The 21,299-nt window shown below is 34.7% G+C and overlaps 1 protein-coding gene across 1 annotated transcript in view; it reads left to right on the top strand.

Moving 5' to 3' along the window:
- The window catches only part of VPS13B (vacuolar protein sorting 13 homolog B), a 484,683-nt gene that overhangs the window by 296,975 nt on the left and 166,409 nt on the right, over positions 1-21,299 (top strand). The window contains exon 31 of the mRNA XM_050892705.1: positions 20,850-21,053. Within this exon, the coding sequence (XP_050748662.1) occupies positions 20,850-21,053 (204 nt within the window). The remainder of the gene's footprint in view (positions 1-20,849; positions 21,054-21,299) is intronic.

Genomic DNA, 21,299 nt, shown 5'->3' with positions numbered 1-21,299 from the left:
TTTCTGCCCAATTATCTCAAATTCTGTGAGATAATTTTGTCACCTTTTTAGATTACAACAATATTTTCCTGTTTATACAGTGCTTAGTGCAATTAAGCTGAGCATAGTTGGAATCCTTGAGCACTTCTAGTCAGTGGAAACATGACATAAAAAGGACTGAATTAAAAAAAAAAAAGTGTGTATGTTGGGGGTTTATAACAATGAATAGCACTAGTTGTGCTAAGCTATCAGCAGAACTGGACAGTATCAATAGGAAAATGGCTGAGAACTTCATCACAAGACCCAGCAATTCAGTTTCTCTGACTGAAAAATAAGAGGAAGTAGATGCATGACTCTGCTTAAATATGAAGCAGCACAGAGTTGAAATTAAGACGACATTTAGTTCTACTTCTGTATTGGGATAAGGGCAAATACTGTGCAAATTGCCTGCTTGATTATATAGAAAATTGCCAATCATCCCCAACATAGCTGTTTTTAGCAAACTCTGATGTGAAACGTTAATTAATAGAATTTTAGGGGAGTATCGATGAACAGATAGAGTAAAATAATTTTGACATAAAATATTGTTAAGACAAAAATGAAATGGCTGACAAAGAGCACAGAGAATACAGGCTGTTTGGAGGCTACTGTGAAAAGGCCTTGCTTATAAAGTCCGGAATAAATATTACTAAACTATCAAGTTCTGGAAGTTCAGATGAACAGAATCACAAGCTTTCCTCAGCTTGGCCAATGAAGAATCTAATTGTTGTCCACGTTCTGGATTCATCATTTTTGAGATCCAAGGATTTCATTCATGTCATACATCAAAGCTTAGTAGTCCAGGTCTGAATGTTCATGGTCATTTTCATGTGTAGATCTTTCATAGATCAAAGCATAAAGCTGTCCTTAGACTGTTTTCAATTTGTGAATGTAAATGGAAATACTTTAAACACCCCCCACCCCCCAAAAAAAAAAATTACATGGAAAGTGTTTAATGATGAAAAGGTAGCTGTAAATTATTTTGTATTTTTTCTTAAAACTTTTCATCTAGACAAGTCTTTTTTATTATAAATGTATCTAATCTACTATGTTTTTCATTTTTGTATTTATTGTTTTCCACTTTTTTAACTCTGAAACATTTACAAATAACAAAACAATTTTGTTTTTCTTACAAAATATCTGCTATTTATCTTTATTTCAAGGAACTTTATCTAGAACATGCTTGTAATAATCATGTAATGCCCGTAATTGGTTAACAAAAATCCTTCAGTTTAAAAAAGAGTAATAAACAATTTTGTGTGTCTGTGCTGATAGTGCTGGAGTGAGGGGAAGGAAAGAATGGTGGAAGGAGTTTATGCAAGAAGCACATACATAGCCAGCAGTTTATGTGGAAATCTGTTTTTTTCTTTCAGATGTGGTTTGGAAAATCAAATGCTTTTCAAAACTTTTCAACAGTACCCACATCTATAAGCATCTTCTCTTCAGAAATATTTTTTGTTCAGTGTTAAATTGCTCTGGGACATATTTATATTCAAAAAACTATACCTTTAAATTATAGTTACAAAAAGCCTGGATTTTCTGTAACTGTAGTATGAGCAAAAAGGTTTTCCTTTTCAAACCAATTAACAGTTAAAAAAAAAAAATCATCTTTTTTGCGTAGAAGTTTAGTATTCAGATAACTAAATGTTTCCTAGAATGCACGTATAATATGAATAATTTCCTTTTAGGAGTTGATTATTTTATAAAGGTTCTAATAAAACTTACTTTCCGTTTTACTTTATTTTTTTAATACTTCACTGAAGCTTATTTGGTAGGCAAACAACGAATTAGCTAATGCTGACCTGAGTTTCTTTATTTTGTCTTCAAATAAAGGCAACAAAGATAATCAGTGAAAAAATGTATGCATACATAGTTTTTGATGGAAGTGTGAGCAGCTTATTAAAATGTGCATATGTACCATAGGGAAGTAGAAAAAGTAAAAGTTACAGTGCATCATAAAATCTCTATTGCAGTCTTTCTTTACTTTCAAAATGTTTAGAAATGCAGAGGTAATGTTATGTAGGAAAATAACTTTTAGAAAAAAAAAAATCATAGTATTTCAAGGAGAGGGTATTTCTTTTATTGCATAGAAGTTGTGAAACAGGGTTACACTACCACCATTTTCAGTTCTTTTCTTGCTGTGTTAAGGCAACAAAATTGTAAAAGTGAATATTTTAAACTTGTTCCTGTAATTTATTTTCTAATTTTTCAGATTTCAGACCAGGATGTTTTTATTCCTCAAGATATGTCTTTAACAAGATTCTCTTGACATTTAATCTGGATAGGCAATCTTTTTTTTTTAATTTAATAATCTTTAGCTTTATTAATTGTTGAATTAGGGTTTAAATCAAAATATTCATATTAAATAGCAAGTTCTAAATATTGTCCTTTGCTATTGTAGATGAACCCATGCTTTTTTTAGGACTTAGGAAAGTCGTCTTTATCTTCCATAAGAACTCTATACCTTTCTCTGGAATAGGGCTTGGAAGTAAAGTCTTTTCCTGCTTTACATTTCTCTCTTCTTCTATCTTTACTAGAGAAGCAAAAATAAAAAAGTCTGCTTAGACCTTTCGCCCAGTAAAATATTCATATATATGGATAGCATTACACGGAAACACCACTCGTAATTAACATTGGCATGTTTGAGGCTATTGCAGCAGTTATTAATTTAAAACCCTCAGTGGAAACTAATTGTAAAATAACAGCTGGAACTGCCCGTTTAGTTTCAGAAATGAGGCTTGTTAATTATCTAATACCAAAAGCTATTCAAAGCTAAATTTATATTTGGAATTCAACTTTTAAAATGTTCAGCTTTAACTATCAATCTTATTTTTTAATTGAAATTTCTTTAAATGTGAGTTTTACTGGAATCTTCAGTGATACATAACTAATTTGCCTAAATACATATATTTAAAATACATTTCCTTGTAATGTGATAGTCAAAATAAATTTCATACTAAGAAAAGCATTTCTACAACTTTATTTTTCTCTTTAATTCATCAGTTTGATCACTGTGTGCTCAATTCACTTAGCACTGATTTTTTTATCTGATTCTTAGAATAATTTTTAATTTCTTTGTGCAGTTCCTCATAGAAAGCAAATTGAAATATGCTTTATAGAAACATTCCTGTCAAAGAGCACTGCCATTATTGTGTCATTTAAGCATCCACTTGTTGTTAATCAGGGCAGCTCTTTTGGAAATCTTATTAAATATGTCAGGAAAAAAAACCTGTCAAGTAAAGAATGAATTCAAAGGAATAACCAATTCATTCAAACAGAGCAAAGGTGAAATCTGTAAAATTGTTAAAGTTATTTTTTGCAGTCTCCTAGTAACTCTCAAACAATGCATGTATTAAAAAAAAAGATTTTAATATTAAAAGTAACATCCCTCCTCAATGATTTATTCTTACTTTCAATTTTGTTTTGAGAACTTAATATGCATTCTATCTGCAAAGTTTTTCCTTCCTTTCAGTTGGGCACACTGCTTCTGACTTGGCTGAGGTATTTGCACAAATGTGTTGTTCACCCTAGCAGCATCCCAGCCCTTCATGAGGAGGAATGAAATTAATTTCATGGGGATTGACAGAGATGTGTTTATGCGTGCCCAATAGTCCTGCTCTAGAGGCAGGCAGAGATTTCAAAGAGTGTCTTCATAGATCTCTCAAAGTCCTTCAAGTTTGACCTGGAAGATCATGGGAACTTGCTCACATGTTTGGGAGGGACTCCAGTGGTGAGGCATGGTGAGAACCACTCTGAGCTTGGGCACCTTGTGGAGGTGCCCATTCTTCAGCAGTGCAGGGCAATGCAGTGGTCTCCCTTGGCCTTGTGTACCAGTTCCAGATCAATGCCTGACTAGCTATGACTGGCTTGCACAAACACTTCAGCGGGCAAATATGATGATGATAACCTCATGCTCCATGTTCAAGCCTTGTTTTGGCTGTTTGCCTCACTCTAGTCCATTTGCTTAGCAGTGAAGGAGTTGCAGTAGAGTGAAGATCTCAGTCTTAGTGCTCAGGGCAACCACATTTAGTTTCTCTGGTAAAAATGAGCTTACAGCGTGGTTATGATTGTTTCATTATTCAGGTATAGCTCATTCTCACTAACACCTGTGTGTGATTTAAAACTAAATTGGGAATAGGTTTTCAGACTTCCTTTAAACTGGCCTCTGGGTTCAGGTCGTGAAATTCTCAGGTCAGACAGTTTACCTGTGAACTTGGGAGACAGGCATGAGAGAAGTCTCTCTTCAAAAAAGGAGTCTACAAAGTGTTCAGTGCCATATTTTATATAATTAATTGTAGCATGTACTCCATTTCTTTGACTATTTAATCAAGATGCCATCATTTAACAGCTTAAGGTCAGAAGTAAATAGCAGTTGTAAAGTAAAACATTCACAAGTGCATTGCTTTCTCTGTTGTGCCAGTGCACTACACTTTGTTCTATAAAAAGGTTTCTCAGCTGTGGGTGATCTTAACTACCGTATGTTCTGCAAAGTCAAGGCTAAGTTTGACACACAGCAGCCTGAACTCAGAGTTTCCTTGGTCTTCTGATACTTCTTGCTGTCTCAAATACTGTTTTAATACAGTTAATTAGTATTTGCTGTGTGGTATACATGGAGCTTAATATGTGAAGTTCATACAACTTCAGTTTTGAAATCTGTAATATGTTTATGGTGACTGAGTGGAGGAGAGATTAGGATTTCCTTTGTTTGTACTGGTTTGAGGTGTTGTTTAACATAGTTTTTTTCCATTTCCTTTTTTCCAAAAACCAGCAGTTCTGCTGTGATGAAACCTATTATAGTGAAGCCAATCAAAATAAAATCAAACAAATCAAACAAAAATTGTTTGAATTTTGATTAGTTTTAATCCTTTTAAACTTTTTGTTATATTCTATTATCATTTTATATACCGAAATGCTCAATATTTTGCACTACTTGCCGTGATATTTCCTAATCTTTAGATGATAAATACTTGTTGTGCATAGTTGGTGTTTTTTTTTTTTATTGAGACCTTAAGGTTATTGCAGTTCTTGTCGTCTTCTCCCTAGGAAGAGTCATTTCTTCTCCTTTTTGTTTCATAACTTTTTGCACATTTTAAATGAACCCCTCAGAAATCTCACATCTCTGTTTCTCCTCAACCAGCAGTGAAGCACAGTTCCTTCACTGAAATCAGGTTGTGTAACTATTTGCTTCCCTTAACTCTAATAATGGCCTTTCCTCCCATTTGAAAATATTTTTCAAACTGTTAATTGTTCCTCAAATTAATTCTTGATTTACTATGGTGGAGGGAATACATGTCAGATGTTTGAAGAGCTCTTTGAGTAGAGAAGTCTCTCACCCTCCCACCGAAGCAAGTGATGTGCAGACTAGCCATGCCCAGTGAAGGGGCTAAAGTGTGGCCCTGGGCTTCCTTGGGGTAGCCCAGAGTGGGGTGGATGTAATGTTGATCTTTAACATTATTTTAGCCACAGTCTTCTTTGGGCAATGAATTTTGTGCCCACCTAGGTTACAAATCTAAACTTGAGCTATTCGAAGACCTACTTATCTTTGCAGCTCCATGATGTTGCTGGTTGTACTTGTGTATAGTGAGCTGCCTGAAGGAGCTGAAGGAGCTCAAAAGATTTTGGGGGCATCAGCCAATTTTTTTCAATCAGGTCATTGCCCTGAGCCTATTTGTTGTATAGGCACACAAGGATTAGCCTTAGCAAAAGGGTAGTATTGCAGAAGCCTGGGCTTGAATCAGCTTAATCTGCCAGCATGCTTTGGGCTTTTGAAACACGGCACAGAATCTGACACTATGAACTAAGAATTTTAATAAAATTCTCAGATTCAGCATTAACATTATTAAACATACTGTAACAGTTTAAAAAGGTAAACAAAAAAAGGCAGAGACAAAGAAAAAAAGACCTTAAATACCATTTAAAAATCCCAGGATACCTTTCACAGTTTACATACTCAGCAACTTTAATGCAATGAAAAATTTTTCAGATAAGCTGTAAAACTGGAAAATAAAAGGAAATCTGAAAGCTAGAGTTAGTTTTTATGTGAGTTGTGTTGTATGTTTTATGTTATAAAGCAACATTATTGAAGTTTTTACATTTCTTTTCCTCTTTCAAGTTACCTCCCTTTAATCTTTCTTTTTCTCTAACCAAGTAGCTTTATATTTTGCCTGTTATTTTAAAATACTGGGGGGAACGAGGGGAGGTGTTTGGGTTTCTGTTAATGTGGGAGAAAATAATTCGTTGGTCCTTAGGAATTAATGCCATTTTAAGAGTTGGAGTGGTCTCCCTCTACAAGTTACTTAAATAATGTTCAGTTACTTTACACAAACTCCTTACAGTTTCATCCCAGGGTTTCCTTTGCTGATTCCTCAAATGTATGACTGAATCCACATATCAAGGTTACTTTTCTGTCTTATGTAATGAAAATTAACATCCAAAAGTCTTGGCTGTGATAAATAATTTATTCTAAAATAATTCAGGAAGGTTTTTAAAAACTTACTATTCTGTACAGTTTTCTTCTTAACTGTTTGTGAGTAAATATAATTTCCATCAGATTTGGTTTCAGCAAATGTTTTGTTTGTTGAAGAGTATTTTCCAGTAATGTATAAAGCAGACTTTTTTTCTTTGTAGTATTTTTAATGATAACAGGATCTCAAGTTAAATATAATGCAATTTGTGTGCTTCTGTTACTGGGAAAACCATACCCCATTTGTAATGAGACATTTGTTAACTTCTGTATACAGATTGTGGTTCATTCCACAAATATTTGTGGGTTCTCTGATGTCCCTCACAGGATTTTATCTATGACAAATTCATACTACAGTTCTTAAACTACTTTTTGGATAGAAGATTTCTTTCTTTTGCAAAACCATTTGCCAATGTCTTTCTTTTCCATTTAACGTTTCTAAGTATTCCTACTTTGGTTTTCAATTATTTAACAAAAAGGATTATCAGAAATATACAGAATGATTACATGTTATTTGAGCATATTTCTCTATGGGATACTATTCAAAGCTCCCATAGCAAATTAAATCCTTGTTACTGTTGTCCTGAACAACTCAAATTGTATTGTTTAAGTGAGTACGGTTCCTCACCCTTACTGATTTTCCAAGATAGCTTAGTACTCAACCACCTTAAGTACAGTCAAAAGTCATGCTTAATGTTTCTTATGTTTAAGCTCTTCCTGTGCACACTACTTTATCTCACATTATTGCTATTAAACCTGATTATGCTGCAGTAAAAAACAGATTAAAGAGTTATATACAGTGGTTTTGTTGCATTTCAGAAACTATTCTTCCTTTTTTTTTTTTCTCCTTAAAGATATAAATCCATCACTTTTTTTTTTAGGACTGGTTCATATTCTTATGGGGTTTATTAGTTGTAGGACACAAAGATAAATGTAGCATTCTTCAGCCTCAAAACATTTTTCATGCCCTCTGATGCTTTTGGTTGTTAGGGGTTTTTTTCTGTGAGAAGGCAATGGCTAACACTGGTATGTTAATGGCTAACACAAGTGCATGTTGAGAGTAATAAAATACAGAGATAGTATCAGGCATCTCCATTGAGTTCAATGTCAATGATTGGCATAAATCACAGATACTCCATTTTTCTGGCATGATAATGTGTGTTCTTCAGCAATAAAAATAAACAGATGTGGAGGTCATACAAATAGGACATAGGAGTATCTATACATAGATATATCCTATACTTGCAGGATAGGAAGAGAACAGATTTGAACTCTTCCTGATAACCAAAGTTATTTAACTGTTGAATAGTATTATTTAATCGTTGTATGTGACAGTTTTTCAAGGAACAGGAAGAAACTTGCAGATTAGGAAATCCAGCTGCAAAGTGAATCTGAAATTTTTCTGTTTCCCGGTTTAAGATTGTATGTGTGTATATATAGTCAAGAAAAATTCAGAGGTATGCAATTCTCTGGTACATGTTGGTTCAGACTCTCTTTCCATGTGCTTTATTCTTCAGACAGCTTGCAATGGTTGATTTTTCCATGTTCTTGGCATAATAAAAAAATGCCTGATATGTTATGTAACTGCAAGTGTTGTAGAAGTTGCTTTCTAAAAATAATTTTTAAAATCTACATATTGTATTCTTCACACATTGCAGCTCATAAAAAAATTAAGCAACTATATTTACTAAACTGGACTCATCTAACTACAGATGATAGAATTTGCTGTTTCCCAAATGGGCGGTGTAGTGAGCTGGGTATTTGTTTGTGTGTGTGTGTTTGTATCTGTGTGGTGTCCTTGCATTTTTTTTTTTAGCTCCAGGCAGAAAGTAAAACTCTGAGTTTTCTTCATAACCACCAACATTTATATGTTTTGGGTGCCTCATGGAGTTGGTTGAACTACCTGACATTGGAATCTGTGGTCTTCATGGTCAATGTTGTGAATACACAGGGATATATTGAGTAGATGAGGATGACTCTTGCCTTGATACTGCACTGTAAGTGGAGCTTACTTAAAACCTCTATTAAAAAACATCTCTAACAAGCTTTGTGTACATGCCAAATAGTAGGCTTTAACCCATTTAGTGTGAAGGCTTTATATTTAACGTTTACAAAAGCAATGGTGTATTCTGTGCCTTGCTATGGCAGGATGTATGTTTCTAAGAATATGTTGTCTCCTGCTGCCAGAAGTTACCTCAGCAGCAGTTTATAATGAATGAAAATCCTCTTGAGTTTGGGCTCTGCTTGTTTTTATCATGTCCTTTACCTGTTCTCTCTGGTTCTCTAAGATTTTTATATATTTTATTCTTTTGTCCTAAAGATGAGTTTTGAGGTCAATTTTCTAATGTTTCATTTGTTCTGTTTTTCATCTTTTAAAGCATACTCTAAATATGTTAAAAAGCCTTTACATAAATAACCCTTTTAAAGTGGTGCGTCTTTGTGCACGTAAAAGTTTACTTTCAAAAAGTTCAATATATTGGTATCACAGTTTAAGATTTAGCAGTAGTGTCTTTTTAAAACAAAAGCTACCAATTTATTTTTCATCATAGAAGAAACAAAAAGCTACAGTCACTTCGTTATGAAATAACTATTTGTAAATTTAAGTTGCAGTAACTGTATTTAATAACGTGGAGGAATTAGTGGGTTTAAAATTGACTATAAGAACGGGACTCAAAATGTGTGGCTTATAGTCACAGCTTTGCTACAGATTTTAAGGCGAGAATCTATGTATCAGAATTTCATTTGCAACTGACTTTTCAAGCAGATTTTGCTTGAAGTTTTGCTGCATCCTTCCACATCTTCTGGATGTTTCACTAAATTAATTAAAGATGTTTGCAAAAAAATGAGTCCTTTCAGTGATGTGCAAAATGCTTCTCAATAGCTTTAGTCTCTTGTTTCTTTTAGAAAGCCTTCCTATGTTTCTCTGTGGAAGTTTACACCCTTTGTCAAAGTTGTTAGTTCTTGAAAACTTTCTCTAATGGTTGTAAGTCAAGGAGAATGTGCTTGAATTTTAGATGTGATTCCATTAGTCATACTTTGAGAAAGAATAGAAACTATATAGTAAAGAGGAGATGAGGTCTCTAGTAATAACATACCTAAAAGCTTTACCTTAAGTCCCTAAAAGAACCGGTGAAATACCATCAAAAGGTATATCATAATCTCCACAATCAAAGTATACTGTAGTGGAGGACTTCCTTCCTCCGCTTCAGCCCTCCTGCAAAGCCAGAACAGACTGGAAAATGCTGGTGGGGAAGTGGTTTGTTCAGGAGGATATTTTACTTTCATAATGGAAGAGATGGATGTTCAAAAGCTTTTCCTGAGAGGAAAAAAACCCTGTAACAGATCTTAGGAAAGCTGGAAGGTTTTGGGACTATGCTTTATCTGGTTCTCAAGCAGTTGACAAGAAACCTATAAAAATCCAATGAGGAATTACGCAAGACAAGGGAGTTTGAGGGCACTCTGTACTTTATGTTCAAGAAGAATTCTCTAAGCAAAGGAAGGAGAAAACTTATCAGATAAATTGCGTTTTGTCCTGTGTTTTGATAACGCCAACTTGATTGTTTAAGTCCTAATATTTTATAAAAAGAAGACAGGAGAAATACCAGTTTGAACAACTGCCTTTCAGCTCTTCATTCCTTTAAGAATTAAAATGAGCATGCCTGCCTTCACACTAAGCAAACTGGAAATGCTTCTTAGCATGTAGTTGATACTAAATTTCCTCTAGAAAGTACTAAACACAGAAGTGGAAGAATAATTTTCTCTATAATTGAGGTCTTGCCTGTTGGTTAGTTTCTGTCTGTGTAGCAAGAGTTTCTGCCCACAGGCATGTGAACCCAAAGCTGTAATTCTCTCAGGAAACTAAAAGTGGTAGAACCTTGATATTTTGTGGGCACTGATGATTTTACATTGACCTCTCTGAACTCAGGATTTATTCATTATATAGGACATAGCTGAAGAAAAGAAGTAAAATTGAATTTAAATCACAAAGGGAAAAGTTCAGACTTACAGGTACAAATATGCAAGATGTGCTTTCAGGAAAAAATTATTGTAGGGAGGTATGATATCTTTAAAAAAGAGGAAGGACTAGGAAGAGTGGGAGTACAGCAAATTCCTTGCCTGAAAATACAATACAGTAGATGCAATTATTATGCAGATATGCATCATGTCTGAAGAGGAGACTGTGGCAATTGTGAAAGAAAATTGACATTCACATATGCATCAATATCTTGAGAAACCAGTTGATTTGCAACCTAAATTAGGAGGAAAGCGGGAAAAGAATGAATGTCTGTAAAACATACTTTTTTGTCATGAAAAATATTCAACATTCAGGCAAATCTGGATTTCTCAAGTAGGCTAATTGTGTTTTCAGCAGGAAATTTACAAGCTTCTCAATTGTGTAATCAGTCACTTGGTTTTTGCAATGTTTAGGTGATTTGTACTTCTTTTTCTGAAGTGGTCTTGACATCTCTTAATTTTCCATGTTCCACTGCAAAAGGATCATTTCAACAGTCTGAGCTTGTCCCTATGTTCAAGATTAAAGGGCCATCTTTCCATCCAGCCTGTCTTGGTACATTCTTGAGGCAACTAGAGTCTTACTTTTGATGCTAGTAAAACTAGATAAATCTAAATATTAGGATCATACAATATGTATTTATGGCATTTCAGAATGGAGAAGCAAGAACCAGTCTGGTTTCAAGAGACTAGCAGTGGCTAACTGGCTACAGTTTCATAACCTGTGAGCTGGGGGAGGTCTGGTTGAACCTAAGTGTTTTACTATCCTCCAGTAGTTTTTGTGTCTAAAACTATTTTAAATAAAGTGAATCCCTGCATTTCTGCTGAATTCCAAATTTTCTAATGAGATCCAAAGGCATACTGTAGGTAAGTTCAAGTCATATAAGAGAATATTCAATTAAAAAGCAGCATGCCTTAATCGTATCATTATAGTCTTAAAACACACAAAAAAAGTAAAGATTCGAGTACTCCCATGCAGCTCATAATGTGTATGAAAGGTGCCATTCTTTGTGTTTTGCAGGGAATGATTCATGTGGGATGATCAGATTTGTATAGATGGCTCTGGTTTCTTCTACAACCTGATTAGAAGAAGCTTGAAACTATACTGCCTCTCTAGTCAAATCATAATCTTTTCTTTCAGTACACACAAGATAAATTTTAATTCTCTGCGGACATGTGAAATATGCATTATTCAATATATCTCTTACTTTGATATGATTATGAATAATTTCTGCCTTTTGCAGTCCTAAGAATCACTGAGAATAAATTAAGACATTTATTTGCATTTTTTTCTTTCTTTTTTTTTTCCCCCTCTTCAAAAGTGTGTTTAGAAGTAAACAACTCTTCAATATATCTTGTTAGGCATGGATTCATATTGAATTTGGAAATGCCATTAACAATAGTTTAATGGGGTTTTAAGGAAGACAAAATACTGGTTTTAACATGAAAGGTAATATATTTCATAATGAATATGGAATGAGTTTTCTACCAGGACAGTTTCCCAGGGATATTTAAATGGAAAAAGCAGTGCAAGGACTTCAGAAAAGAAGAATTAAAGGAGGTAATTTTTAAGACTTTGTTATTGACATATTTTACAATATCATATACAGTATTTTAAAAATAGTTCCAGCTTGCCATTATGAATACAATGATTCTGCAAAAACAAAAAGAAAATACAAGTTGCATCTTGAGAAACTAATTTAATCAGTGCCAAAGCTAAATGTGAATTGACCTGGAAAGTTAAATATTCGTCTTTTAGAGTGGTTTCTTGTTGTCTATGCTATAAACATAATCTATTACAATATGCATGTGCTGAAAATGTGTTAGCACACATTGTTTAATATAAAGGAAAAACTGGTATTTATTTATTTCTAGTGTTCTGTACTACTTTGTATGGAATTTGATTGATGTCCAGGTATGAGTTTGATATACTGACACAACAGCGAAAAGAAATCCTGTACCACGTCAGCTTATCAAACACACTGTGGACAGTATGTCTTCTAGCATGTACCACTGTGCCAGGTTGTACCGCACCGTTTAAAGAAATTCCATGCATCAAATATGAAGACTCTGTTCAGTGAAACTTAACCTCGGTATTTCCAGGTGAATTTATAGAACATCTGAAAAGACTGAGGTATTGTACCACTAAACTAGGTGAATCAACTAAAACAAAGTAAAATACAGGATGAAAGCAATGGGAAAATCACAAGTTTATTTACCTTAGTTATGTGGTAAACCAAGTACACATGAAATATTTGAAAAATCAAAATTAAAGATCCTTTTACTGCCAAACAGCATTAAGTTTTGAGATAAAATTATTTCTACCATGAAACAAAAGCATAAAAGTCTTTGGGTTATATTGTATTTTGACTTTTTTGCTAACCCCACCCCAGAATTCCACTCCACCCACTTAAACTCTTCAAGCTCTCTCTTCACTGACTCTTATTTAGAGAAAGTCTATTCCACTTGTTTTTTCTAGAAACATTTGGCATCCAAAAATATCATACAGACCTTCCTTTGGAATTGTGCATACTTATCATTTATACAGTCTGTCAACTGTATATTTATACTGTGCTCCCTGAATTTTGGTGAATGCTTCAAAACTATAATGAGATTCCTCAAACTGTCTAAACATTAAACAGTATAAAAATGAAAAACTGATCTTTAAAAGTTCAGACTTGCTCATGCTGTTATTTTTGCTGAGGAATTTAAACAATAAAATTACAAAAGTAATTAAACAGATGACATCTAAATGCACAGCTGCAAACTTCAGCTTTGTTTCATTTTACACTTTTTTTTGAGACACTAAAATTACTTTATAGTTTACCATACCATACCTTATCGCCATAGGATCGTTCGTACTGTGTTCCAGATACAACTCTAGAAGACAACTGCACTGCAGAAGTTCTTCAGCTTCTTTGCAGGCAATTACTGTACCAGAGCCTTTGGAACAAGAGGCTGCTTTTAAATGTCTGGTCACCTCACAGGATATGTAGAGCATTTCCTGCCTGTAGGACTAGAGGAAGGAAGCACAGGGCCAAAATGTTTGATGTGTGATCTACTGTAATTCCTTTCATGTGTTTAGTAGCTTTTATATGATCAATGTACTGCTACCAATCCTGACCTTGGTGTGGTCCAGTTCACTAAAATCTGACCTTCCTAAATGGATAGCAAATGGAATTATAGTAGCACCCACCTGGCACTACCACTGTAATTAAGGGACATGAGGGGGTGTTGTTATTTTTTCCTCTGAATATTTACCTACTGATTTTCAAAATAAAAATATTTAAGTAGTTACATAAATAGTATCTCGATAAAAAATTGCAGTAGTTAATTTTTATACATATTTGTATATATTTGCATTCTTATAGCACTGTATATCAGATGATCTCAAAATGTTTGCTATGCAATTAATTATATTCACAACATCATTTTGGCATTATGCCCACAATATATGTGAGTAAACTGTTGAAGAGGTTAATTTTGTTGCTTAGAGTCACATAATAAGCGAGTTTAGAGAGTAGAGGAGTGAAATCTGTCTCTCCTATTTCCTTTGGCATGTTCTAGCCTTGCAGAGAGGGGAAACATGTCCTGCAGGCCTGCAGGAGGCCTGCCCAAGCAGTCTCCCTAGTCCCAAACATTATTGTACACAGTCTATGAAGACCTGGCAGACTTCACTCTTCTACATGTCCATGCATCCGGTTAGGTTTGTCACCTCAAGCTCTAACTGAGACAGCATCTTCTGTTCCTTTTGAGAGGGTATCAGCCACATGTGCAAAGTAGACACAAACCATTGGATTCAGTTCTCCAGATTTCTTCTTCTACATGTTCAAAACCAAATATGTTTTCTCTTGCATTATGATAGCTCAATGAAAATCAGTCCTTTTTAAAATGGTTTTGGATGAAAGTAAGTATCTGTATGACTCAATAGTTGCAGTTGATGAAACTGGTCAAGTAAAGGACACAAAGTAGTTACCCAAAAGAAAAGTGATTGCAATTTTACAATCTTTCATTTCTGAGTAGTTTGTTGAAGAACTGAGATTTTTGTCTGTGGTGTCTGTTTTAAAAAAAAAAGCTTACAAAGTAATTGTAAGGGAAGACCTGTCTCTTTCAGTTTGGCAAGAAAGAGCTGTGCTGAAAAGTATTAGTAAAAAGAAAATAGCCTATTTTGGTAAGATTTTTAGAAAAAGTTTAGTAGTTTGATTATTACTATTATTATTTTCCATAGAAGAGTTATTGCTGCACAAGTGGGAAAGACTAGAAGCAGAGAGAGAGGATAAGTCTATGTTTCTACCTATCCCATCTACATTTGTTTCAAATGTCACTGTTTAATACCTAGGTTGGAGATATTTAAGAGAAACAGTTGTAGGTAGAGTAGTGTGATGGCTTTGCTGAAGGTCTTGAATGTCCTTCTCTTAATGTCATTCTCTGTTTGCCAGGAACCGAGATCTTCATAGTAGTAGATTCTGTGCTGTGCTTGAAGCGTCTAGAAGCTCAGAGTGTCTTGAAATAGCACTAGATCAAACTCCTTTTCAAGGCTGAATTTTCTAAACATGTATCTAACATGTCCTTATGTATTCCAGACTCTGACACTGAGGAGACTAAAAGACATGTAATGACACTCAACTAAATCTTAGTACTCTTTTATTTTATGATCTGTTCTGGATGATCGTGAGTGTAGATGATTTGTTCTGTACATCCAGTTGTCTTTTGGTTTTTTCCACCAGACACTTTGACATTCTTGTTTTGAATGATGTCTTAGCACATATTAATCCATAGTTGAATAATCTTTTTTTTTTTCATGACTTGAAGGTACCGAGTTCCATAATTTCTCCAGTATGCTTACCCTTGTGTTACCTAAAGATCTTTATAGCTACTTGGTGTCTCATCCTCTTCTTTAGCTTTTTTACTCTTATACCACTTCCTTTCTTTGCCATGATACTCATCTGTAGGTATACAGAACGAAAAAGGAACCAGTGCCCAAGAGATACAAGTCAGACATTTATCCAATATTAGTTTAAAATAGAGGAAAATTACCCGTTATACTTGTACTTTTGCTTCACTATATCAATTGTTTGAAGCAGTCTAGCAAAATCAAAACAAATTTTTGTGTTTCAGTCACTGCTTGTCTTTTTTGTTTTCAGCATACTAATTGCACAAGTAATCTACCTCATAAGTTGATTTATGTCTGTTCACAAAAGCTATAAACACTGCAAATCATTACAGAGTAGAAGTATGACCATTGATGACTACAAAATGTATTCAGTTAGAATTCAATTAATAACTTCTTCCTTTGCATTAGTAATGTGATGTGTTTGTGCACTGTGTAAATGTTTAGAAGTGGTCAGTCATTTTTATTTTGCTTATGGAGCTAGCACTGATGTTTTTCTTTTTTTAAGGGTCTCCCACATCTGAAGATGAACCCAGGTACCTTAACCGTTTTGACTTACAGGACACTCGCCGTGTAGTGCCTTCTGTACATAATGCTGATGTATCTGGCTGTACAGAACACAACACAAGAGCTAATCAGGGGGAATGTAGTTTTCATTGTTAAACAGATTCCTGTAAAGATTAAATGTAATGTTAAAATGAAAATTGACATGAGTATAGACATACGAACAAAACAGTATCACTTGCTAATCAGGAAAGCGTTGAACAAAGCCTTACGGTACTGAGTTTATATTTGTATTTAATAAAAATTTGCTGGTATCCAATCCAGAGTATGCTGCCAGCAAGTGTGGAGATGGGGCAGTAGTTGAGTTCTTCTGAGGCTCAGCTGGAGAGGGAAGAAGGAGCAGCTGCCAACAAAGCCAGTGGCACAGTTCCTGGGGAAAAGAGGCAGAAACGGTGAGAATTGGAGTTTACTGCTGACAGCATTTGAGAGCCTGCTTTGCTGACCCAGACTAAAATAAACACTTTCTAACATCCTGGCAGTCATAAAACACTATGTTTGTTAAACTACAAATAAGTCTCCCTATGGACAGATGGCAGGGTGGGGAAGCACAGCTGAGGTTACCCTTCGGGGAAGATATGGATCTCGCTCAGTATGGCAGAATGCGTACCCAGGATCATGTACAAAATTTTAGGAATTTGTCAGGACCTTCCCTTCTTGCCTAAGGATGTCTCCTCCTCTCTTCTTACAATAATAGAATTTTCTTACCTGCTGCTTTTCTTTAATTTCAGCATTAGTGCCCTGATCCCATCTTTCTTCTCCCTCCTGCCACTCCTGTGTCCTCCTTTTTTTCTCCTTAACTTCTCCTTCTTTCAGTCTTCCTCACAAATATATGTTTTTAATCTCTCCAAACTTAGGCAAATCCATGAACTGTCATGCTACAGGATTTCTTTTATTCCTGTTCCAAGATCATGTCTACGTATGTTCTGTGATGTTGAGGAAGTTCTGTTTCTCTCCCAGTGGCTCAAGCGTTAGCTTCTTTGCCTGTGACAGAGAGGCATCTACTTGTTATAGTTTTAAAAAAAAAAAAAAAAAAAAAAAAAAAATTGCCTTTCTTTGGAAAGCTGATTCCTGTCTGGGGTTTTACTGATAGAAGCTCAGCATTTTCGAAGGTCAGTATTGTTATCATAGATGCTCTAGTTTTACCATTTTTGTTCTGTGCCCTTGTTAACATCTATAGCATCTCATTCCAAATGGAGCTGTGGTCCATTGCTTCCTTAAGAAACAGTTGTTTCAATTTCCCATTTGGTATAACACATTCAATGGCCTTGTTGAGGAGAATAAGTTAGGAAACTTTATTGAATTGAATTGGGAAAAATGCAGTTAAGGAGCATTGGGTCTGATAAATATTGCTGTGATTTCTGCACTAGTTCAGTCACCTCTCATTCATAGGTGATGGGCTTTCAGACTACATTTGGGCTGGGACTCCACAAGCTTAAGCAGAAGAGGAAGCAGTCCTCTTGCATAGCATCTATATCCAGGTCCAACAATGTGCCGCTGGTTTTACCCCTATAAAGTAGAGGGTATATATTGATCCAAGCTTACTGTCTGTTTCCTTTTTAAATTAGAATAGGAAGAATCTTTTAACACCAGACAAAACCTTTAATAATTGAAATTTGGATAGATAGGTTTGTCATCTCTGTACCTGGAAGTGGAAATCAGTGCACAGAGAGATCTACTAAGTGCTAACAAAAATTAGCTGTTGTGTGTAAAGTCTGTGTATATTTCTTAATCATTACATAATGTATAGTCTTTAAATGCCATTTTCCTGGCTTGTTTAGTTTTTTGTAGGTCTCACGTGAGCTATAAGTGATTTAACTTCTTTACAGTGGGTCTCAGAATTATGCCTATTCAGCAGCATGTAGTAACTGGTTCAACATGAGCTGTTTCTTATATAAACATACAAAAACCCTGACCCAGACTAAATCAATTTTAAAAAGAAAAACATTAAAGCTGTGTTTCCTGTTACATGCTTATGGTCGTCTTTGGTTGCTTATGATCTTACTGTATTATTGACCAAATGTTGTATTCTATACCACCTGCCAAAAGGTTCAGATGGGATAGTGAAGTTGTTTTCAGAAGGGGGAAGCAATTAAAATCATAACCCCTACAGTACATTTCAGCTGGTAAAACAGCATTCATGCTAGGGGTAGAGAAGTCATTAATTTGGCTTACTCTGTTTCCCTGATTTTATTTGCTACAAGGATTTTGAAAACTGCAGAATCAAAAAGGCTGCAGGGTTCATACATAGCATGTATGCTTAAGATTAGGCCGATTCTACTGCAGTTTAACTTATTCTCATTCTTCTAGGGAGTATACAACTAATAAATTGGGGGCATACTTAGGAAAATAGTTGATATGGAAAACCAGAAATGAGTGCTTATGTAAATGCCTGTATGTATATCATTTATTTGGGAAAAGGCTATATTTTGATCCCTGTATAAAACTGGCAGGATGTACTTCCTGAAAGCAATAATCAGCTTAGTCAAAACATCAAGGCATTAATAACTAATCCTCGTATTTTACATGTATGTGTAAAATATGTGTTTGTTGAAATGGGTAATCTATAGAAACACAGTTTGTTTGCTTGGATTTCAAAGGTGTATCTAAAGGATCAGAGGAAGAGTTTTGTATTTTATATAGGAGATTGTTAATAGTAGGAACAGAATGAAAATGCAGGTTTTATATCAGCGTGGAAGTATTAGGCTGTGATATCCCAAAGCAGTACCAACATTATCCAGTCCTTGAGATTTTACAAAATTAATTGGATCAAATAAAAAAAATCCAATGGACAAATCTTATACCAGCAATGCAATGCAATGCACTACTGTTTTGTGTCTGAATAGTACCTCTGTGTATTTTGCTGCACCTAAAAAAGTGTGCCAAAGAGTGATTTCATTGGGGTTTATATTTAAATAAGTAAATTTATGAGGGGAGGAAAGCCATTGTCACAATGGGGAGTTTCATATTGGCACATACAGCCACATTTTGCTCTAGGAATTCAATTCACAAGGTCATGGTTGTGCTGAACGAGCCTAAGGAATATAGTGCTAGGTGCAGATCAATGCAAGTTATCAAGCTGCTCATAAAAGAACGAACGAAAAATATTCTTTTCCAATATTTATTTATTCCTTTTATTTATTTATTCCAATTTCCAATATATATTCCAATATTTACTTGCATTAGACAAAGTATGTAAATAGGCACTGGGTCATACAGTAATCTACTGTGTTTTGTTTTGTTTTTTTTTTTTTTTTTTTAAAAACAGAACTGCGTTCATGTTGATGAAATAATGCCTAGAAAGAATAATAAAAGACACAGTTGTTGTGGTTAGATCTCTCTGTGGAAAGTTGACAAACACATTCTTGAGTTTTAAGAAACCACATTTAATTTTGAAATACCACTACTGACATAACAGATTTTCACTGTATTTCTGCTAAGCATTTAAGAAAGTTATAGGGCTACTGAACAATGCCATCACACTGCCTCACCAGGAATGACTTGATCAAAACGGCTTTCCTGCCATTCACCTGCCTCTGTGGATAGACACGATTAATTACTTAATTTTCTTCATTGCTAGCATACTCCATTGGTAACAGTAGCAATGGTGTTAGCAGTTTCAGCTGTGTTTGAATTTGGGCAACATTGGGATTGCACTTTGAAATAGGTTGCATACCTGTACTTGCAGATTTCATGCAGTGCGTGCATCACAGGTTGAGATGTGCTGCTTTAATCTTTATTTATTTTTAGATTGTTAGCTTCAATGATTAAACAAATTGCAGAATTATTAAGTTCTCTGTGGAGACAGCAGTTATATACTAAATAACGACTGGCGTAAGACAACAGCCTAGAATGGAACAGTAGATTGGATTGCATATGCAAATAAGAAGCTTAAGCTTCAACTCAGGTGTATGAAATCAATAAAAATAGACTACAATTTGATGTGATCATAGATTCAAAGCAAAAATATTTAAGATCCCCTTGCTCCCTTTACTGGCTTGTTTTGAAAAACAGTGATAAGTTCAATTGTGCATTTTTATTATAATATCAAATGAGCAGTGCACATAAAGCTATATTGCTCCCAGTGTAGAAAGGGCAAGATAATATTTTGGAAGATTTACTAATGCTTATTAGCAGAAGACAAATGGTAGTAGGAGACTCTTCTGATACTGGTCATTGGTAAAACTGAATGGTCTCAGCAGCCTCCACTCATCCAATAGCTCTTGAATGTTTTGTTGAAGTTGGGTGTGACTGTTTCCCAAGCTCAGCTCAAGATTGAAGTATTTCCTAAAATCTAATGTAGTAGAATTTAACAGAATCCACAAGTAATGTGTTTCACTCAAAAATGCTTTTTTCTCACTTGTCAGAAGAATTTTAATAACAAAGCACTGTACTGAAATTCCATATTAAAAAGATTGAATTGTTTTTCCATCATCTTGGGATGTTCTTTCTAATTTTTATTCTTTGATAAATTTGAACAGTGGAACAACTGTCTCACAATAAAGTTGTTCATAATACTGATACGTAGCTGTTCTTTTTGAGGACTTGAATGTGACATCCTTTATCTATTCAGTAGATATGAATTAGTCTTGCTTCCCCGTAAGGCTTCTCATATGGACCTGATTGAAAGTGCAGTGAAGTCAATGGATTGATATTGTATCAACTTTGATGGATCTGGCTAAATTTTGGAATATATTTATTTGCGTATCTCCCATTGAATTCCATAGGAAAGAGACGGCTGGATACTTCTGAAGAACTGGACTTAAAATAACGCTTAGATGTAATCAAGAATGGCAAAATTGATACCTTAATTTTCTTAATTTTGTATCTTAATGTATATCTGTTTGGTCTGATTTTGACCTTTGTTGCTGATTTTTTTTTTCTTTTTTTCCTTTGGCATTACAGGAGAGCACTGAATCTAGGAATACTTCGAGACCCTGGATCAGAGGTTGAAGACAGACAATATCAAATAGATCTTCAGTCTATAAATGTTGGTACTGCTCATTGGAATCAGTTGAAACCAGAGAAGGAAAATGGAAAAGGAGGAGTTTTGACAGAGAGTGAAAGAAATTCTCAAAATCCAGCGCTTGAATGGAACATGGCCAGTAGGTAGGAAGTTTTTTTTAACTTATTCTTTTCTAGAGTTACATAGCACAAACACTGCAGATACCATTCGCAGTATATCTGAATCAAATAGTTCTGTATTGGTTTTGTTTTACATTACAAGCACATTTCCATGGAGTTTTGGATTATACATTTGAAATGCATATTACTATTATTGTTACACTGTAGTTACTGTCTAGTTATTTTGTGCCTTTGTTTCCATTATAAGCTCTTTTCTGAGTGGCTTCCTGT

This window comes from Gymnogyps californianus, chromosome 2 (assembly GCF_018139145.2).
Source record: "Gymnogyps californianus isolate 813 chromosome 2, ASM1813914v2, whole genome shotgun sequence".
NCBI lineage: Eukaryota > Metazoa > Chordata > Aves > Accipitriformes > Cathartidae > Gymnogyps > Gymnogyps californianus.
This window is presented reverse-complemented; position numbering and strand designations above follow the sequence as displayed.